A 21,817-nucleotide genomic window follows, 5' to 3' on the forward strand; every position below is an offset into this window, starting at 1 on the left:
CCCGGCTGCAGTGGCTGCTTTTTCGATGGAGACGAAAGTCTTTCAGGCTCATGTACGTAAATTTAGACGCACGTCAAAAAAGCACAAGTGGTCTAAATATTTAAAGCCCTTCATTACGGCATATTTAATAATCATATCGTGGCCTTGGATGTTATACCCCAGATATTATTACTGTATATAAGTGAGTGCTGTTGTTCGTGTCTTTTTCTCGTTCTCCGTTCTCTACTATCACGTCGTGCCATGTTTCAATCCATGCCATGCTTCAATCGTCGTCTAATCCAAAGTGTTATGGAAGTGGCTGAAGTATCTACTTTGGATTGAACACCTTGGATTGAAACGTTTTGAATTCACTTCGGATTGAAAGGTGCACTAAAGGATGAAAATTTAGAAGGAATGCATAGCTAAGGCACGTTAAAAATTGGAATTGTTCGAGGAGTCGTCTGCTGCAGTAAGCAGGAAAATGACGGCGGTTGCGGCTGCGTGTTGACGTACAGCCATCAGCACGCTTCACACGAACACTCGACAGCGGGTCCTGGGCCGGTTTCACTGACGCCAGTCGCGAAGTGCTCGGCGTTGATGTCGAGGTTAAATCTCGCTATGTGTAGATAATATATCGACCATAGCGCCTAACTTTTCGCGAAGGTCAGTCTCCTCTAGGCCATGCTGAAAAGCGTGCATGTTATGTATGCTGACGGCTGTGCCGTTACTGTGCTTTGTTGAGCAGTCACCACGTGTTAAGTGAAAAAAAAAGCAGATCAAGAATAAAATAGCGTCGGAAACTACTGCATGTATTTAAAAGGGAGTTCAACCGCGAAAGCTCCAGCAAAGTTGGCGTCCATTAAGTATATTAACTTTCGATTTTTCGTGCAGATGCAGCTCAGACCCGTGGCTTACGGGGCCGGTGATGTGATCGTCGAAAAGGGCTGCGAGAGCCCCATTCTCATTACATACTCGGGCATTGTCAAAGTGAGTTGATGTGACAGTAATATTATTTTGAACTAGTTCAATAAAGGTATAAGCACGCGTGACTCGATCCACCTGTCTGGTGCGTTTGTCCGTTTATCATGCTGTACTTCGTAGTTAGTTCCTCTCCTCGCTCGGGGTTGGCTGACTAACAAACCCCCTAACCGGGACTAACCACATCGCAATGCTAACACGATTTAAACCACACCTCACTACCGCAAAAGTTGACGCTTTCAAAACTACAAGAAACTTGGCATGGATTTTTTAAGCTTCCTAATAATTTTAAGGTAAAAATATAGGGTGACTCATCAAACCCCTAAAATTGACCGGCATCCCACGCCACTTCCCCCCAAAACGTCACCAAATCACAGGTTTTCAAAATTTGTGAAGTCACCATTACAGCAATTTGACATCACATATCGTGATGACGCAGAGTGACGATATGACTGATTAGTCGAAATTTTACGTCTCCATAGGGAGCGCAAAACAAGGTGGGGCGCGAATTCTTAAGGTGTTTAAGAATAGGTGCGTAGCACCACCAAGATATTTGTAGAAAGCCTTGAATTGGGGGGGGGGGGGGGACAAAGTAGGTTCTATGTATTTACTTGGGCGAAAAAATAACTTAGAAAAAGAAGTAGATGGCTCAATAAAGTGGAATGCTGGGCCAGTTGGTAAAACATAATATGGAAATATATAAGCGCACAAGGTAGAAGTAAAAGCACTTGACAGGAACTTTTGAGTCGGCTGAGGTGAGGTGTACTTTTAAAGGGTCTTGCGAGTGGTTTATTTATACTGTGGTGATATTAGCACCTTGCTTGACTGGGAGGCGGCTTTGCTCGACCGCTTGAACCTGGTCAGCCAAAATGTCCTGGCCACGCGTGGCCGGGTAGGGGCTATTGCCAATGGGCTCCTGTAAAAAGGAGCCCACTCAGTCATGGGAACCCTCCGGGGAGCCTCCACCTTTTACCCGAATAAAGTGTTACCCCCTCTCCTCAGGTGATTTTACGTCCCGCATAACGCAATATCTTGATACCCCTCTTTAATACGTCACTGATGCAGATCGAGGGTGAAGTGGAGTACCGCGAGGACGGCGCGCTTCCGAACTCCTCGTCGTCGCTGTTTTTCTTCAGCGACGAGTACTTCGAGGACTACCTCGGTGCCCCCGTCACGCTGGGAGCCCTCGGCTTGGTGACCGACGAGCCCACCGCGACACGGGTCTCCACCGAGACGCCCGTCAATGTGAGTAGTGCAGAGGGAAATATGATAAGGTCTTTCATGTTTCTTTTCATTGACATTCACTTCATAAAAAATGCTTTCAAGCAGAAGCAAACAAAATACTAAATATCCTTAACCTCCGTTTGTCCCCTAATCCACTCTGCTCTCTTCTTGTCTCTTAAGGTTACACTTAACATTTTTCTTTCCATTGCTCGCTGCATCGTCCTCAATTTAAGCTGAACCCTCTTTGTAAGTCTCCAGGTTTCTGCTCCGTAGCTAAGTACCGGCAAGATACAGCTGTTATATACCTTTCTCTTGAGGGATAGTGGCAATCTACCTGTCATAATTTGAGAGTGCTTGCCTAATGTACTCCACCCCATTCTTATTCTTCTATTTACTTCAATCTCGTGGTTAGGCTCTGTGGCTATTACCTGCCCTAAGTAGACATAGTCTTTTACAACTTCACGTGCACTATCACCTATCCCGAAGCGCTACTCCTTTATGAGGTTCTTGTACATTACTTTCGTTTTCTGCAAATTAATTTTAAGACCCACCTTTCTGCTCTCCTTGTCTAACTCCGTAATCATGAGTTGCAATTCGTCCCCTGAGTTACTCAGCAATGCAATGTCATCGGCGAAGCGCAGGTTACTAAGGTATTCTCCATTAACTCTTATCCCTAACTGTTCCCATTCTAGGTTTCTGAAAACCTCCTGTAAGCACGCGGTAAATAGCATTTGGGAGATTGTGTCCCACTGCCTTACACCCTTCTTGATTGGTATTCTGTTGCTTTCTTTATGAAGCACTAGGGTAGCAGTTGATCCCCTGTAGATTTCTTCCAGAATGTTTATATATACTTCATCTACGCCCTGATTCCGCAGTGTCTGCATGACGGCTGATATTTCTACTGAATCAAACGCTTTCTCGTAATCTATGAAGGCTATGTATAGTGGTAGGTTATACTCTGAGCATTTCTCTATTATCTGATTGATAGTATGAATGTGGTCAATTGTTGAGTAGCCTGTTCGAAATCCTGCTTGTTCCTTTGGTTGATTTAATTCTAATGTTTTCTTTACTCTGTTAGCAATTATCTTTGTAAATAGCTTGTATACTACAGAGAGCAAGCTGATCGGCCTGTAATTCTTCAAGTCCTTGTCATCTCCTTTCTTATGTATTAAGATGATGTAAGCGTTCTTCTAAGACTCTGGTACCCTTCCCGTCAGGAGACACCTCGTAAACAGGGTGGCTAGTTTTTCTAACACAATCTGTCCTCCATCTTTCAGCAGATCTGATGTTACCTGACCCTCACCAGCAGCTTTGCCTCTTTGCATGCTCTCCAAAGCTTTTCTGACTTCTATCATTACTGGTGGGGTGTCATCTGGGTTACTGCTAGTTCTTATAGTATTAAGGTCGTGGTTGTCTCGGCTACTGTACAGATCTCTGTAAAACTCCTCCGCTATTTTAACTATCCTATACATATTGGTAGTTATTTTTCCTTCTTTGTCCCTTAGTGCATACATCCGACTTTTGCCTATCCCAAGTTTCCTCTTCACTGCTTTGACGCTTCCTCCGTTTTTCAGAGCGTGTTCAATTCTCTCCATGTTATACCTTCTTACATCGCATACTTTACGCCTATTAATCAACTTTGAAAGCTCTGCCAGTTCTATTTTGTCTGTTGTACTTAACACTTTCATGCTTTGACGCTTCCTAATTAGGTTCTTCGTTTCCTAAGAAAGCTTGCCAGTGTCCTGTCTAACTGCCCTGCCTCGAACTTCCACTGCACACTCCGTAATGAAACTCGTCCGGTTATCATTCATTGTATCTACGTTAAGGTTGGTTTCCTCACTAAGAGCCGAGTACCTGTTCTGAATCGAGACTCTGATTTCCTGTACTTTCCCTCTCAGTGCTAGCTCATTGATTGGCTTCTTGCGTATCAGTTTCTGTCGTTCCTTCTTCAAGTCTAGGCGAATTCGAGACCGTACCATTCTATGGTCACTGCATCGTACCTTGCCAACCACTTCCACATCCTGCACGATTCCTGGGTGTGCAGTCATTATAAAATCTATTTCGTTCTTATTTTCGCCATTAGGGCTCCTCCATGTCCACTTGCGGTTTTCTCGTTTTCGGTAGAAAGTATTCGAAATCCGCAAATTATTGCGTTCTGCGAATTCTACTAATAGCTCTCCTCTGGCGTTTCTAGTACCGATGCCATAATCTCCTACTGCCTGGTCTCCAGCCTGCTTCTTCCCTACCTTTGCATTAAAGTCGCCCATCACTATAGTATACTGTGTTTTTACCTTACTCATTGCCGATTCCACGTCTTCATAGAAGCTTTCAACTGAAGCGTCATCATGGCTGGATGTAGGCGCGTAAGCCTGTACTACCTTCATCTTGTATCTTTTATTCAGTTTAATTACAATACCTACCACCCTTTCATTAATGCTATAGTATTCCTCTATGTTGCCAGCTATGTTTCTGTGAATTATGAACCCAACTCCCAGTTCTCTTCTGTCTGCCATGCCCTGATAGCAAAGGATGTGCCCATTCTGTAGCACAGTATAGGCCTCATCTGTCCTCCTAACCTCACTGAGCCCTATTATATCCCATTTAACACCCTCTAGCTCCTCGAATAGTACAGCTAGACTTCCCTCACTAGATAAGGTTCTAGCGTTAAACGTTGCCAAGTTCAGGTTCCAAAGGCAGCCTGTAGTCCAGAGATTCTTAGCACCCTCTGCTGCGTTGCAGATCTGACCGCCGCCATGGTCAGTTGCTTCGCAGCTGCTGGGAACTGAGGGCCGTGAGTTATTTGACGTATGCATGTGGGAGGTAGTGGCCAGATACTGCACCAGGGTGGCCAATCCTTCTATGGTGAGGGAGTGCGTTCCCGGCGGTGGTTACCGGTGAGGCCGCACCCCAGGCCTCTTAAGGCAGTTCCATCAACACGCGAATTTTTTTTTTCCGGTTGGGAACTGCGCGGCACCGGGATTTGAACCACGGACCTCTTGCATGCGAGGCGGATGCTCTAACCACTACGCCGTCGCCGCACCCGGATTTTTATGTTCTAAATGTAGGTTTCAGCGGTGTATCAGTGAAGTTTGTCGTTATATTTATAAAAATGTTTTAATGAAATGAGATTTCTGCTGATTACCCTCTTAATTAAGGGTCGCGATGACGACCACCCTCCTGCCGCCAAGTTCGCCCCTGGAACCCTTGTATGGCTGTATGTACCACCCTGTGCACCTGGTTTGTCTACCAAGCTACTTTCAAATTACCATGGCCCATACCGCGTGGTAAAGCGGACATCGCCCGTCAATTACGCCATTGAACCGCTTACGCCACCCGGTGACCATCGTCAGCGTGGACACGATATTGTTCACGTGGACCGCTTGAAGCCGTACTTCGACCCGCTCGTTTCCACTTGTTAGATCGCCAGGATGGCTTGATCTTTCTCGACGGGGGCAATTATAATGAAGGAATGATGACAACAAAAGGGAACAGCAAGCATCATCGCAGAGTAAGGCACCACGAGATCAGCGCTCGAGCTCCTCCATCTTCCTCGTCCAATCGCTATCTCCAATTTCCCACCTGCCCCTTTGGTTCGCCCAATAAACCTCTTTACATTTGGTGGAGGTGCTGGGCCTCCGATTAGCCTATGGGGTGCTGTTTATTGATATATTAAGCGGACAAAATTTAAATTCGTTTGTGAGGTGATGTTACTAAATTAATATTTTTAGTGATTAGGATTAATTTTGGTCACGAAATAGTTCCGGTACTATTACTCCTGTCCTGATGAAACCTGAGCGGCGACAGGTCTACAATTAGGGCTTTGCACTGTATGAGTTAGAAGTTTCCCGGTAGGTTATTAGCAAAGTTAAAAGCGATTGTAAGGAAAAAAAAACACGTGGTTCAAGACTTTGATCTGACGGGCGTATCTTTCTCCCGAGCAGTGAGCCACCCTCCTCCTCTGAGCGAGGGAAGACGCGGGCGCCACACGTTTATTAGCGATTTTCGTTATATTCTTTCTAACTCTGTATCTTCCGGTTACCTTAAGCTATCAAAATAAATTTTACACGAAAAAAACCGGAGTGTTGTGTTCTAAAAGAAGATATTAGTTATTTTTCAGTGGCGTTTGTAGCTCCTTCTGAAGATTTGTTTTAATAAAATGAGCTTTTTGCTGATTACCACCTTAATTAAGGGCCTAGAGTGTACGGAATTGGGCCTCCTGGTAGCCTATGGGGTGCGGTTTATTATTATATTAAGCGGACAAAATTTAAATGCGTTTGCGAGGTGATATTACCAATTTAATTGTTTTAGTGATTAGGCTTAATTTTGATTGCGGATTAACTCTGGAACTATTAGACCTAACCTGATCAAACTTCAGTAGCGTCAGGTCAATCCTAAGGACTTTCAACTTTATAAGTAAGAAGTTTCCTGGTAGAATATTAAGAAAGCCACAAGTGATCGTAAAAAACACGTGGTCTGACTGTTGTTGTTTTCACAGATTCACACTGTTTTCCGCTCCTAAAATTTAAAATTTTCGTTTGTAATAGCAGTATTTGTAGCGGTTGAACTCCTTGTATCTTCACGAACAAATAGACACCACTCTGACCCTCCTAGAACCAAAATTGCTAAAGTTATAGGCAGATATGTGCAGAGCTCACTTACACGTGCTGCTGACGCTGCCACTCCCGTGGGTATAGTCATGCTAGTTCTTTTACATTGTTTTAAGGGGAAAGAGATATTCGCTATTCGATTTGCATCATATTTTTTCTTAATAATCATACCTGTTTCCCTAAGGTCAATGATTCAGTGAAAATCATAATGGACCACGAAGAAATGACACGAGCTAGTGCTTTTATCTTCTTCTCATTCGTTTTGGTTATGTACCAATCAGGTACAACTGAAGTTTCATTGAATTTACCATTTTCCATTGGGTAATCATTCTCAATACAGATTAGTATATTTAACTTCTAAATGCTACGTTCAGGTCTCCTTACTTTCGTTTGTCCAACAAAATCAAATTAGTTTTTCTCTTCGCAGGCGTACATTATCCCTCGAAGCCGCGTTATGGAGGCGATACAGATATTCACCAAGCCTCCGAGCTTTCTGTACCAGATATGGTACTATATCGCCAACATTTTCGGCGTGCTCATTTTACAAACTCAAGCCAAGTACCAGGCAAGTATCTTGATCACAGAATAATGTATAAGCACCGAGACGAAAGCTTACGTATTCAAGCAGTCGATGCCCGTCAAGCGCATGGAGGTGTAAGTTTGTAAGAGACAACTACACTGAATGTTTAGTCTCACAACACCTCCAAACAACAAACACTGGGCAACACGTGGGAAGACGCATACACTATGACGCAAAGCACGTTTTCTCCATAAGTTCATTACGCACCTTGGTAAAAGAAAGCAACAGAATAGTGATTGTAATTTTACTACAATCTGCCTAATGGTGCATTGCTAACCACACGAGTGTGGCTGTGTTCTACTATTGTCTCTTCGCGCAAATCTTTTATTATAAGCATAGAGTGACGGACCTCCGGTGCTAGTGTCTATGGGAGCTGCAACGCACGGCGCTTCAGCCAGCATGGAAATGATGGATAGTACACGAAAATGTCTAACATTCGTATTTTCTGGCTCCGGGTGTGTTCGTGTGGCTTGGAACTGTTGTGTTATGAAACAAAAATAAGTGAATGTTCAGTTTAGGCTAACCATTTCAAATCGGCTCACAAAGTTCAAAAGGGTTCGTTCTTTCCATCGAAACAAAACTGAAACACAGCGATAAACGAAGCCACAAGTTCAATTCACCACCCGCAAGTACCAAGACTAAGCAATTGCGTGTACTATACCCATAACTTCCATGTACACTGAACGATCGAAGCGCCAGAGTTCAAAAAATTGCATTTGGTGGTACGATGTATCGCACTAGTAATCAAGAGAAACGTTCATTGAATATGGTACTGCCACCGCAAGCGTTAACCCGAACGAACGATCTCTCGCTGATGATGATGATTATGCGGTTGAAGATAGCTTAATAAAGCCTCACAATGAAAGTGGAAAATTCACAGCATATCCATGGAGTGAACAATCATTATTGGGGCCAAGTGTCTGTCTGTCTGTCTGTCTGTCTGTCTGTCTGTCTGTCTGTCTGTCTGTCTGTCTTTCTGTCTGTCTGTCTGTCTGTCTGTCTGTCTGTCCGTCCGTCCGTCCGTTCGTCCGCTCCTGTCCCACTACAGCACGCATCGGATGGACGGATGGGCGGACGGACGCATGTGGCCTCTCATTATCACTCACTCCGGGGATATGCTGTGAATTATTATAACAGCACCATCTATCCTCTTTATATGTCAGCTATACGAAAACTAGTAACGTCATCTACTGAGCAATGCACAACCTAGAGGTGACTACACACATACACACAAATGGAGGAGTTCCGTTCGTCACGGGCACGTTGCCCGACGTTAACGTGCCCTTGCAAGTGAAGCACAGCATGAATTCATTCAAGTTTACGTTGCTGTTATTCGTCCCGCACTCTCGTTGGAGCATGCCACGTGGGTTCATCGCCACGCCATGCTAGAGACGTAGGTTCATTGCGCGTTTGCATAATATCATTCCCCGATGTTTAAGGGGTGTCGCTAATGAATGCGGACGCGCAGCAACGAGGGGGAGACATGGAAGATAAGAAAGGGGAAGATTGAGGCACAAGCAGTAGAATAAACATGACTATTCCTGGTCTAGGGCTCGGATCATTACTACGCGACATACTATCTGTCCCTGGTCCAAGACCAAGAACATTACTAGACCAAGAACATCCATGTTCATTCTACTTATCGTGCCTAACCTCCCATTTCAACTCCGCCATGTTTCCCTCTTCTTGCTGCGCGTCTGCAATCATCAGCAACAAGGAGTAGAGTCCACAGCCACTTACGCAGGCCTGAACGCGCTAACGCGTGCCAGCGGGATCCGACTAGAGACAATTCGTTGGTCCATCGAATGTCTGCAGAATTTGGTTTCCCGACGACATCTTATGATTGCTGAGAGAGTGTAAGAGGAAGAGGTCACCGCGTCTTACCCAGCCCCTTACACAGGCCGGAACGCGCAGCACGTTCTTGCAGTTTTGGGCCAGCTGCTGCGCATGCGCAGCAAAGGTAGCCAAGGCCACGATCTACTGTACGCTTGAACTGCCCAGATATCGTCTCTCCAGCGCCCATGTCTAGTTCGTAGCTTGTGCCGCTAGGGTCGTAACCTAGGAGAAGCGTGGCGCTAGTCAGCACCTGTTCGCTGGCATCAGCTTCAGCATTTGGGGTAATATTTTGGCCAACAGAGCACTCGTATTGCGTAATTATTATTCCCAAATGCAGAATAATTTAGAAATAAATATACTAGAAAACATTCCGAATTTACTTGAAAATATTTGGACGGGACATCAGATAGGCTGTCCTACATTATGTAGGTCTACAGGTTCCAATGTTTGTCAACCAGTGGGCTGTTAATACTTACCCGGGCTGAATAGCTTATTTGACGAGCCGCCTGACAGAAGAAACAGTCATTTATATGCTGGCAGTTTATCACAGAATGCAGGTGCGCCGTTGGAACAGCAGACGATCAGGTTATAGGTAGCGCCACCAGCGGTGAGTGGTTGAACGATAACGGAGACACGCGATCCCAAAGGAATTCTGCCATCCGTGCAAGTCAGGAAAACAGTAGATTGTGGTCACACCGCACGACGCATTCAGCTCAGCCATAAGCTGTTTAGTATCTAGAGAACTTGCTTTGGTTCACCATAAATTGCTCGTACTTGATTGTCCACGTTACTGTGAAAATTTGCTGAAGTTTAAATCTTGTGTATCTAGTTTTCAACAGCGAAAGGTATGTTGCGCTTGTTTTTTGCGAAAAACAATGGAAGCAATATTTAATTAAACTTCACCCTCTCGTCCATGTTGCCATGCGATGGCGGCAGCTGTAGTATCTTTATTATTCACATGATTTCATGCTATCGAAGCGTCTCTACAAAGTCCTAATCTCGCCTCTCTCTGCTCTGGTGTTTAGCAGCCAACATTTCTTCTGCTTGCAACTTCGTGGCCTTTTCCCTACACTCTAAAAAAAGAGCGAGTAAAGAGAGTGTCTTTTTGTCCCACAACAATAACCGTCATCTATATTGCGTTCCATCTGTGCGCTATCGCCCCGTGCCCGGTACATTCCGGTCACGATCGACATGCCCGTTATCAGGGTTACATTGCATCCTAGATAGGAAAGTGGCCAGCGCCGAGTTTTTAAGAAAGGAAGCGCACGCAAGCCTGATGACGATTATTGTTGTGGGACAAAAAGACACAATTTTTATTCGATATTTTTTAGAGTGTAGCTGTAGCTACTAGATGATAGCATGTAGCTTGTCTCGTGCTGAAGTACAGTGCACTATTCATGACGAAACTGAGCGCCTGCGCGAACAAGCATCGGTGAAGCGGCAGACAAACCATCACATAGTCACGTGGTAACGTAGCGGTGATGCTTCGAGTGAGTGCAGCTGTGAAGCCTCTCAGCAGCGGGTCACGTGGCGTGGCGGCGTGCTTGCCACAGTTGCTCTATCGCGACTGTAAACGGCGACACACGGTCATCGCGACGCGATGAATGACCTTAGGACCTTTTGCCGTAAGATGCATCAGAATTGTTTCTCAGCTGTTGGCCATTTCTTTCAGACATGGCCTGTGGAGAAGATCAAGATGCGTCTGAGCTCGTTCTTGCTTCCGGACTTGTCGAGCGCTCACGACTTCCTCGTCAGTCCGGACATCGAGGACATCCTCCTCATACAAGGAACGCTGATTGACGTCAACATCGGCGACGTCTACGTGGCACCGGCCTACATTCCGCGCTACGTCAAGAGGTTCATTTTTCCCGTGAGTCGATTATCTCACTTTCTTCAGGCATCATCGTCATCAGCCTGACTGTGCCCATTGCATGGCGGCTGCCTCTCCCATGTTCAGCCAATGAACCCGGTCCTGTGCTTGCTGCAGCGACGTTGTATCTGCAAGTTTCTTTAACCCATCTACCCACCTAAATTTGTCTTCCCCTCGTGCGTTTGTCTTGTAATTCGCTCATTTACTCTTATGACCAGTGACATTGGCCATTAAGAATAGGAACTGGAATACATTTTGTTTACAATGTATTCGATAAAGGTTAAAGTGTGTCGTGTCAGTGAAGCTTTCGCATATGGCTGCATTCTGTGTAACGATTTGCATGCTTTAAACCCCGAGAGACAATACCCGTGAATTTTTTTTAGAACTTCGTATGCACCCACTTAGTATTGAGGGAGTACGCGCGTGAACCCGTGTGCCTTTTGTGATAGGTGGCCGACTTTAAACCACGAAATCGTTGGGATCATCAAATGTTCTGTCGCCCGATGGCTATGTACGCTTGTGCCACAAAATACTACTCCAATGTGTTGAATTTTGAAACCTGTATACATGTTAGTAAAGCACGACTCATTTTTACTGCATTTGCAAGAAGAGGAAGTTTTTATCAACTGTACTTCTAAGCAAACGCGTGGTTGTTCACGATAACTGCAGTTTCAGCTGGACTGCTATCCAGTGTTGTTGAAGTGCGCAAAGGAAATGGAGCCCCTGCAGTAGTCATTAAGCACCGGGATGAGCTGTACAAACTCTCTTAGTGGTCCCTGTTAAGGTCCCTTGCGGCCAATTTTCGACAGCTTCATGTATCACTTAAGGCTGCTCTCTAAACAAGAATGGTTTTCCTACGTCGAAGCCGAGCAAAAAAATTAGCTGTGTTTATACTAACGCTCAGTCTGTCTCTAACAAAATAGCCGAGTTAGAGAGCTTCTTCGTGGGGTCAGTTAAGCTGTGTGACGTCGTCATAATAACCCAAACCTATAGTATACAAATGACAGTCACATCTCTCGGCTTCCTCACACGGAAACGTTCTGCCTGAATAGGTTATAAAGACGCAGGAAATGTGTGTCCTTACTAACGTTCGACCATATAACTTGTGACATGATGATTTTTCGCGAATCACGGACGACTATGAAGTTCTGTGTGTTCTGTGTGTTCATGCAAAAGAAAGGCATCTTCGTTATATGTTAACGCCTTTACGATGGTATTTTTGCCCATTTTCTTCATTTCTCCGATGAGTTGTTATATTCTGAAAACGAAAAGTCGTTACCGGTACACTTTACGCGTTCCTGTAAAATTGATTTGTTACATTGCTTTATTTTTATCTTACATTTATGATGGGAATCTATTGTAGGGCACCACGACTCAGTTTAACTTATATAAATTGTTTCGTATGCAGAAGAAAATAGTACGCGTCATCGCTAATGTACCGTATCTGGCTCATACCGAAAACATCATTAAGAAATACAACACAAACTATGTTCGTAACATCTACAAAACTAAGCTCTTGCACGAATAATATTTTAGTGCTAAACGCAACACTACCTTACTGGAAGAACTTGCAAAGCTATCTGGCAATTTATCCTTTCATAGCACTCGTGCTTCAGAAGTGTGAAAGGTTCGACAGTTTAGAGCAAATAATGGCTACAAAATTCTATCTAACAATATTCCTAGACTTTTTTACTTTAACAACAAAGCAGACTATCATTTACAGCATTTATCGTTGTCAGAATTTATTATGGTATTGCACGGCCCTCTCTAGAGTGCTTTCTGGAAGTCATTATTGTGTTGTATCTTTTTTTTTCTTATTTTTTGCATATGACCTACATGTCTATTTTGTTCCTGTTTTTGTCTGACTAATTGACTTTGAAAATGTTTAACTTTGTTGTTGCTTCTTTTTTATCAATTGATCGTATAACTGTCATACCTTATAGTCAGTCACTGTACTAGTGTATTATACGAATTGTATTATGTGCTTTACTATATGTTGCCATACTGCACTAAAAGGGTGAGGTCTCCCTCAAACCGCGTGTGTGTGGCTTTTTCCCCTCCCCCACCTCAATTTACCACATTGTTACACATGTGTGTAATTGGGAAACAATAGGTCAGATCAAATCGTGTGCACGGCTCAAGCACCCTTTTAGACACAGTGTTGTATGAGATTTGTCTTGTTAGAGCCTATTGTACATTTGTTGAAGTGGCGTTTAGTATTTTGTACGCTATATATATATACTTGTATATACATTATCTGCATTTGTAATAAATATTATGCAAAAGGTAAAAAAAAAGACTCGCGGCAGTTTGGTAGAACACTTGCTTGCCACGCAAACGGCCTGAGTTTGGTCCTTGCTCGGATACGAAAATTGTTCTTGTTTATTTTATTTGAGTATTTCTCAATTTGTCGTTTACGCACAAGGTGATTTCGCTCAATGCAAGTGAATCCCACGTCGATGCCGGAATTTCTGCGAAACGAGCTCCTCAACGCTTTCGCGCTAAAAGGTGGAGCTCTCTCAGTCTCACTCAAAAAATATAGTTTGCCTTTTGGGGAAAGCAAGTGCCATGAAAGCGAAGAGGCAAGAATAAAGTTCGTTCAGAGCACGAATTCACATTGTCAGGTTGTCTTCCTTCATCATGCGTACACGGGTCCAAAAACTGTTTTCGGTGAAAGTAGTCAGCAAATCAACCTTGTCAGGCTACTAACTAAATTCAACAAACCGAAAGATTGAAAGTTTGCATCGGCTTTACCAATCAGACACGAAATTGCAAATAAATAAATTTTATCAAAACTAAAGAAATCAAAATATTCACAAAACTAAACATTTCGAACAGCTATAGATTTCTATAAGCTTTCTGTGCACCGAAGCGCATCCACCAAAACCAACAAGTTCAATAATAATGAGTCTGCTGCATAATTTACCGACCCATCTTTTAAATTATGTTATCAAGTCCATGGCCATGGCCGAGTTGGTATGGTGTTGAACTATAATCCAAAAGGACGCTGGTTCGAATCACAGCGTCGTTAGTGTTAAAAAAAGGGGCACGAGGTGACGTGGATAAAGAAGCTAGAACACTGAAGTCCATTCTTTATTTTCATCATAACATGTAGTAGCGAGCAAACCAAGTTCTAAGAACGCATCCTGTGCCATGCTGCTAGCAAAGTGCGTGTAGTGTTCAGTTCCTAATAAAAACATTATGGTTAGAGTGACAGAGCTGAGATTGCTAACACCAGGAAGCCCTCCTGATACATTACTGCCCAAATTCAAGTGTACTTGTTGTTATTAAATATGTGAAACTTGGAGAACGACACTCCGGATGGGCCTCGTTGGCCATAAAATAGGCAGATCTTTTTTTGTTTTTAGCCTAAAAAGTTTGTTCTTACAGAAATAGGGGACCTAACACTTCAGTTGCATGGAATCGTGAGGACCAAGGTTTTGATACAGCCAAGTTGCCTCAAGGTGGAGTGAAACAAAACTTAAGAAAGTAAAGTTTGAAGGGCGTAACAAGTTATAGTTGAAAAGGGGACGGAAAGCAAGATTCTAACCATCAACCTTCCACTTTTAAAATGATTACTTAACCTCTCAGCCACTGCCGCGTGCTGATATTAAACCTGCAATTTTAGGCCGATGTTCATCTTTTAGATCTTTCGGAACTGATAACTACATATGACCTTCAATAAAACACCAGAACGTCTCCTGAATTGGTAAATCGATGCATATATATGGTGACTCTGAGATGGAAACGAGCCATCTATTTCAACCATAGGCTAAAACAACGCACAGCCCTAGCTGCATGTTCTTTTCATAACCGAAAGGGCACTGGTTCGCATCCTGCTGTTGTCTTTATTTCCAACATGAGTTCGTTAGAGACCTTAAAGAATCAGTTTATGAAGTTTTATTTTCGAAAGTTAGTCGATTCCTCTACCTTTGAATCGGGTGACCAAATGCCGGCACTGGGTATCGAACCTCATACTTCCCACAGTAGAATCACACGCTCATACGGATTTCCTGACCTAAACTTTCCCTGGTTGTAGTGCGTACCTGCAATACATATCGAAAATCAGTCTAAAAAGTGGAAGCTCTCATCACCCGTCATAAGGCTCAACTTTTGTCTGACGTCACAGCTCGAAACGATGCACCCAGCATGCGTATTTTCTGAACTAAATGATCCCTGGTACGTTTCGCTTCCTGCATTACTTTGTCGAAAAGAGGTCGAAAAAGTTGAGGCTCTTATCGCGCAAGATAAGGTTTAACTTTTGTCTGACGTCACAGCTCTAAACGGTGCACCCAGCATGCGTATTTTCTGAACTCAATGTTCTCTTGTACGCTTGATTTCATGTAATAGAAGTAAAAAAAGCACTCGAAAAAGTAAGCTCTTATCACTCACGATATGGCTGAACTTTTTGTCTGACGTCACAGCTCGAAACGATGCACTGAGTATGCGTATTTGCCGAACTAAAACTTCCCTGTTACGTTAGCTTACCTGCAATACATGCCAAAAAGCAGCGAAAAAAGTTGAGGCTTTTATCACCCATAATAAGGCTGAACTTTTGTTTGACGTCACAGCTCGAAACGATGCACCCAGACAGTGAGTGTGTCAGTCCATAGGCTTAATTCGCAAATGGTCCATAGGCTTAATTCGCAAAAGAGGGCGGCTCAGCTGTGGGCCACACCTTTGTTGGAACAAAAACAGCCTGCCCCTCCCCCTCCCCCCCCCCCCCTCAAACTGTGTGCCCTCTGGAGATCCCGAATTTGGAACGCCTGGTCCGAGCTGATGATTGCCGTCTTTGAGGCGTCCTCTGTGGTGAGAGGCTCCCCATCGCGCAGTGCCGTGTGTTGCCGGAGAATGTGGGATAACGTGCATCGTCTTTTATCGCAATGAGGGCAGTGAGGCTTTATGCTACCGATACACTTATTGTAAACTAAGGGCGACAAGTAAGTACTGGTTTCCAGCATTGTTAACGCAGTTGACTTGGCCCTTGAGAGGCAAGGGTGTGGGAGCTGGACGGAAACGCCTGGACAATAAATAGTGCTTAAGCATTTCGTTAAGTGTGAGGAGGGAATGAAGCTGCTGGATACCTTCCCCAAATTAGTGGCCGAATGCGCTAGGCATAACAGGGTGGACATCCTTGCCCATGTGGGTGGGAAACCAGGCGATGCACCCAGCATGCGTATTCTCCGAGCTAAACGTTCCCTGGTATGAATGCTTTCCTGCAATACATGTCTAGAAGCAGTCGAAAAAGTTTAGGCTCTTATCACTCACGATAAGGCTCAACTTTTGTCTGACGTCACAGCTCGTAACTATTCACCCAGCATGCGTATTTCTCGAAATAAATTTTGGTACGTTTGCTTTCCTGCAATACATGTCGAAAAGCAGTACAAAAAGTTGAGGCCCCTATCACCCATGGTAATGTTCAACTTTTGTCTGACGTCACAGTTCGTAACTATTCATCCAGCAGGCGTATCTCTCAAACTAAATGTTTTTGATACGTTTTCTTACCTGCAATAAATGTTAAAAGCAGTAGAAAAAGTTGAGGCTCTTATCACTCATGATAAGGCTCAACTTTTGTCTGACGTTACAGCTCGTCAAATTGTACCCATCGTGCGTATTTTATGAACTAAATGCTCCCTGGTACAATTGCTTTCCTGCAATACATGTCGAAAAGCAGCAGAAAAAGTTAAGGCTCTTATCACCTATGATAAGGTTCAACTTTTGTCTGACGTCACAGCTCGAAACGGTGCACCCAGCATGCGTATTTTGCGAACTGAATGTTCCCTTGTACGGTTGCTTTACTGTAATAGAAGTCAAAAAGCACTGGAAAAAGTAAGCTCTTATCACTCACGATAAGGCTGAACATTTTGTCTGACGTCACAGCTCGAAACGATCCACTGAGCATGCGTATTTGCTGAACTAAATCTTCCCTGGTACGTTACCTTTCCTACAATAAATGTCTAAAAGCAGTCGAAAAAGTTGACCCTCTTATCACCCACGATAAGGTTCAACTTTTGTCTGACGTCACAGCTCCTAACTATTCACCCAGCATCCATATTTCTCGAATTAAATATTTTTGGCGCGTTTTCTTCCCTGCAATACATGTCAAAGAAAGCAGTAGAAAAAGTCAAGACTCTTATCACCCATGATAAGGCTCAACTTTTGTCTGACGTCACAGCTGGTAACAATGCACCCATCATGCGTATTTTCAGAACTAAATGCTCCCTAGTACGTCTGCTGTCCTGGAATACGTGTAGAAAGGCTTTTAAAAAAGGGTTAAGCCTCTTATCACTCACGATAAGGCTAAACTTTTGTTGGTCGTCATAGCTCGACAAGGTTCCCTCAACATGCGTATTTTCCGAACTAAATGTTCCCTGGTACGTTTGCTTTCCTGTAAGAGAAGTAAAAAAAGCAGTGGAAAAAAATTGAGGCTCTTATCACCCCTGATAATTGCAAGGTGTTTCAGCGCGCGAACAAAGGAAAAAAGGACAGGGTAGACAGAAAGAGCGCTGACTTCCAACTAACTTTATTTCGCAGAGTGGCAAGAATTTATACGTCTAAAAAGGAAGATTACAGAGCATAAATGTAAAAAACAAGCCCAATCTACACACCAGTAACAGCACGTGTGACAGGTCCTCTAATGCCTCAAAGCCCAGCCAGGTAATCGCGTTCAGCCTGGGATAAAGCAACCGATGAAGGGCTTACGCATTTATTTCCTAGCACGTGTATTCTTTCTGCTTCGATAATTTCTCGTGTAAGTTGCTCCCTGTGCCTTGCCAATATAGAGCACTGATCAAAGAGGGGGGTGCACCCACAATCTCGGCAATGAATGCCAAGATGCCCTTGTACCACATTGTGCACATTGTTTCTGTGTTCTCGCAGGCGGTCGTTTATGCACCTGCCGGTTTGGCCGACATAGACGCACCCACACGTCAGTGGAATTAAGTATACGACTCCCACTGCGCATGGGACGTAGCATGTCCTGTGCGCGACAGAGCACGCGGCAGAAGTTGCGCGAGGTGTATTTACACGTTTGCAAAGCTTCTGCAATTTTTCAGGTGCTGAAAAAACAACAAGAACGTTGGCGTCTCGAGCAATCTTTTTCAGCCTGTGTGAGATGTCGTGCACGTACGGTAGTACGACAGGCCGGCTCTTACTGACGCTGTTGCGCTTATCTGGTTTGTTGCCTCGCTTCACGACAGTGACCAGCTTTTCCGCCACTGAAACTAGAACGTGTGCGGGGTAACCGGCTTTGCTGAGGCGCTCCACTTGTAGAGCAAAGCTGCGGTGTACCATGTGGGGGCAAGACTTCTTTAAGGCGTTGGCAAGGCAGAGGTTAGCAATGCCCCGCTTGACCAATTTTGAGTGAGCTGAGCCGAAAGGCAGAAGTGGCTTGCCGCTTCTTGGTTCATACATCCAGCAAACATGTCGGGGTTCTAGCAAAAGCTTCAAATCTAGAAATTTCAGGTTGTTATCAGTGGGTGATTCATACGTTAAAACTAATGGTTTCAGGCACTCTCGGAAAACAGTCAACACGTCAGAGGAAATGGTCTGAAAATTTTGACTGTCACATTTAAACAACACTAAATAATCATCAACAAAACGGCAGACTTTAAAAACCACAGAGTCATCAAGTTTGTTTGACAAGACACGATCCTGATGTGCTAGAAATATGTCACTGAGAATGGGTGCCAAGCATGAACCAATACATACTCCACTTTTTTGTAAGTAGTTTTTTTCATCCCAAGATACAAAAGTGGCCTTCAAGTAGAAGCTGAGTAACTCTAATAGGCTGCTATTATGAATTCCAGTGCGCGTTTGGAACGCTGATGATCCGAAGTTGTCTATGGATTCCTCTACACATTTTAGTAGTTGATCGTGCGGCAAAGAGTAATACAAGTCCTTAATATCCACAGACATTGCCTGGAGTCCTGTGTTAGTTCGCCTAATAATGTCAATAACAGCGTCAGAGTTTTTTACCAAAAAAGGGTCGTCTATTGTTAAGTTTTTTAGCTTTTCTTGCAAGAAAAGTGCTACCGACTTTTGCCAGGTCCCCCTTTCTGTTACAATGACCCGCAAAGGGCAGTCAATTTTGTGCGTTTTCGCAGAAAAAAACAAGTCAAGGCTAAGCTTTTTGCAGCTATCTATTGCCTTTGAAAGCTTCTGAAGCCCCAGATCCCCGGCAAGAGTTTTCGCACGCTTCTTAAGCTTATTTAGACAAATTTTATCACACTCGTTGAAAAGAGACTGCATTGCCTGTGTGGCCTTCACCTTAAACATTGAACGAGGAAGAACCGCAAAACCACCCTCCTTGTCAGCCTGCAGAAGTGACAAGGAATGTGCCTTTAGGTACGCGACAGTGCCTCCTGTATTAACAACTTTGTTCGAGGACTTACATCTCGATAGCACCTGCACGCCTTGAGCAACACATCTATCACATTCAGAGTCAGGAGCACGACGAGCGACTTGCCTGACTAGAGTGAGGAGCTCGTGTGGTGTTCTTGAAGGTGCCACTGCGTACTTTGGTCTGAGGCATAGGGTGTGCTTAACGTTGTCGGGAAGAAAAGCATCCCCGAGAACATGCACAAGGTCCCTAGCAGCTGGAGACTTCCTTGGTGTGATGGCCCGCAGGTAACTGAGCGTCTGACGCCACATGAACTCGACGTTTCGGTCAACGAGGCTTGAGAGTTCACGACACTTCTTTTGTTTAACTGCTGTGCGTTCGTTCCCTAGGATTCGTAGTTGCAGGGCTTGACGGTACAGGCGTGCTTGCCGAAGCCATTCTGAGCGTAGAATCTTGGAAACTCTTAGACCATGGCCAATCGAGGGAGTGAGGCCACCAAACAACGTCTTGACTTCGGGAAGAGGTATCTTTAGCCGGATGCAGTACGCCAAAGAGCGTGCGCGGCAAGCTGCCACACTGATTAGACTGACGAGAAGAGAAGGGCTTGTAGAAGAGGAGATATAGATGCCCGATGTACTAGAAATGTAACTCACAAGAGTGGAAGCTTGGGCTAGTTGGTGCGTATTCATATTTGCAAGGTGTTTCAGCGCGCGAACAAAGGAAAAAAGGACAGGGTAGACAGAAAGAGCGCTGACTCCCAACTAACTTTATTTCGCAGAGTGGCAAGAATTTATACGTCTAAAAAGGAAGATTACAGAGCATAAATGTAAAAAACAAGCCCAATCTACACACCAGTAACAGCACGTGTGACAGGTCCTCTAATGCCTCAAAGCCCAGCCAGGTAATCGCGTTCAGCCTGGGATAAAGCAACCGATGAAGTGCTTACGCATTTATTTCCTAGCACGGATGTATGAACCAAGAAGCGGCAAGCCACTTCTGCCTTTCGGCTCAGCTCACTCAAAATTGGTCAAGCGGGGCATTGCTAACCTCTGCCTTGCCAACGCCTTAAAGAAGTCTTGCCCCCACATGGTACACCGCAGCTTTGCTCTACAAGTGGAGCGCCTCAGCAAAGCCGGTTACCCCGCACACGTTCTAGTTTCAGTGGCGGAAAAGCTGGTCACTGTCGTGAAGCGAGGCAACAAACCAGATAAGCGCAACAGCGTCAGTAAGAGCCGGCCTGTCGTACTACCGTACGTGCACGACATCTCACACAGGCTGAAAAAGATTGCTCGAGACGCCAACGTTCTTGTTGTTTTTTCAGCACCTGAAAAATTGCAGAAGCTTTGCAAACGTGTAAATACACCTCGCGCAACTTCTGCCGCGTGCTCTGTCGCGCACAGGACATGCTACGTCCCATGCGCAGTGGGAGTCGTATACTTAATTCCACTGACGTGTGGGTGCGTCTATGTCGGCCAAACCGGCAGGTGCATAAACGACCGCCTGCGAGAACACAGAAACAATGTGCACAATGTGGTACAAGGGCATCTTGGCATTCATTGCCGAGATTGTGGGTGCACCCCCCTCTTTGATCAGTGCTCTATATTGGCAAGGCACAGGGAGCAACTTACACGAGAAATTATCGAAGCAGAAAGAATACACGTGCTAGGAAATAAATGCGTAAGCCCTTCATCGGTTGCTTTATCCCAGGCTGAACGCGATTACCTGGCTGGGCTTTGAGGCATTAGAGGACCTGTCACACGTGCTGTTACTGGTGTGTAGATTGGGCTTGTTTTTTACATTTATGCTCTGTAATCTTCCTTTTTAGACGTATAAATTCTTGCCACTCTGCGAAATAAAGTTAGTTGGAAGTCAGCGCTCTTTCTGTCTACCCTGTCCTTTTTTCCTTTGTTCGCGCGCTGAAACACCTTGCAAATATGAATACGCACCAACTAGCCCAAGCTTCCACTCTTGTGAGTTACACCCCTGATAAAACTCAAATTTTATTAGACATCACGGCTCGTAACTATTCACCCAGCATGTGTATTTCCCGAACTAAATGTTCCCTGGTACGTTTTTTTTTCTGCAATACATGTTTAAAAGCAGTCGAAAAAGTTTAGGCTTTTATCACTCACGATAAGGATCAACTTTTGCCTGACGTCAGAGCTTGTAACTAGTCACCCAGCATGCGTATTTCTTGAATTAAATATTTTTTGGCGCGTTTTCTTCCCTGCAATACATGCCAAAGAAAGCAGTAGCAAAAGTCAAGACTCTTATCACCCATGATAAGGCTCAACTTTTGTCTGACGTCACAGCTGGTAACAATGCAACCATCATGCGTATTTTCAGAACTAAATGCTCCCTAGTACGTCTGCTGTCCTGGAATACACGTAGAAAAGCTTTTA

The 21,817-nt window shown here is 44.4% G+C and overlaps 1 protein-coding gene across 1 annotated transcript in view; it reads left to right on the forward strand.

Moving 5' to 3' along the window:
* LOC142814403 (sperm-specific sodium:proton exchanger-like) overlaps window positions 1-21,817 on the forward strand; it is a 36,435-nt gene that overhangs the window by 2,281 nt on the left and 12,337 nt on the right. Inside the window, exons 3-6 of the mRNA XM_075893144.1 lie at window positions 871-966; window positions 2,023-2,202; window positions 7,216-7,353; window positions 10,877-11,074. Coding sequence (XP_075749259.1) covers window positions 871-966; window positions 2,023-2,202; window positions 7,216-7,353; window positions 10,877-11,074 — 612 coding nt within the window. The remainder of the gene's footprint in view (window positions 1-870; window positions 967-2,022; window positions 2,203-7,215; window positions 7,354-10,876; window positions 11,075-21,817) is intronic.

Source organism: Rhipicephalus microplus, chromosome 4 (genome assembly GCF_043290135.1).
Source record: "Rhipicephalus microplus isolate Deutch F79 chromosome 4, USDA_Rmic, whole genome shotgun sequence".
Taxonomy (NCBI): Eukaryota; Metazoa; Arthropoda; class Arachnida; order Ixodida; family Ixodidae; genus Rhipicephalus; species Rhipicephalus microplus.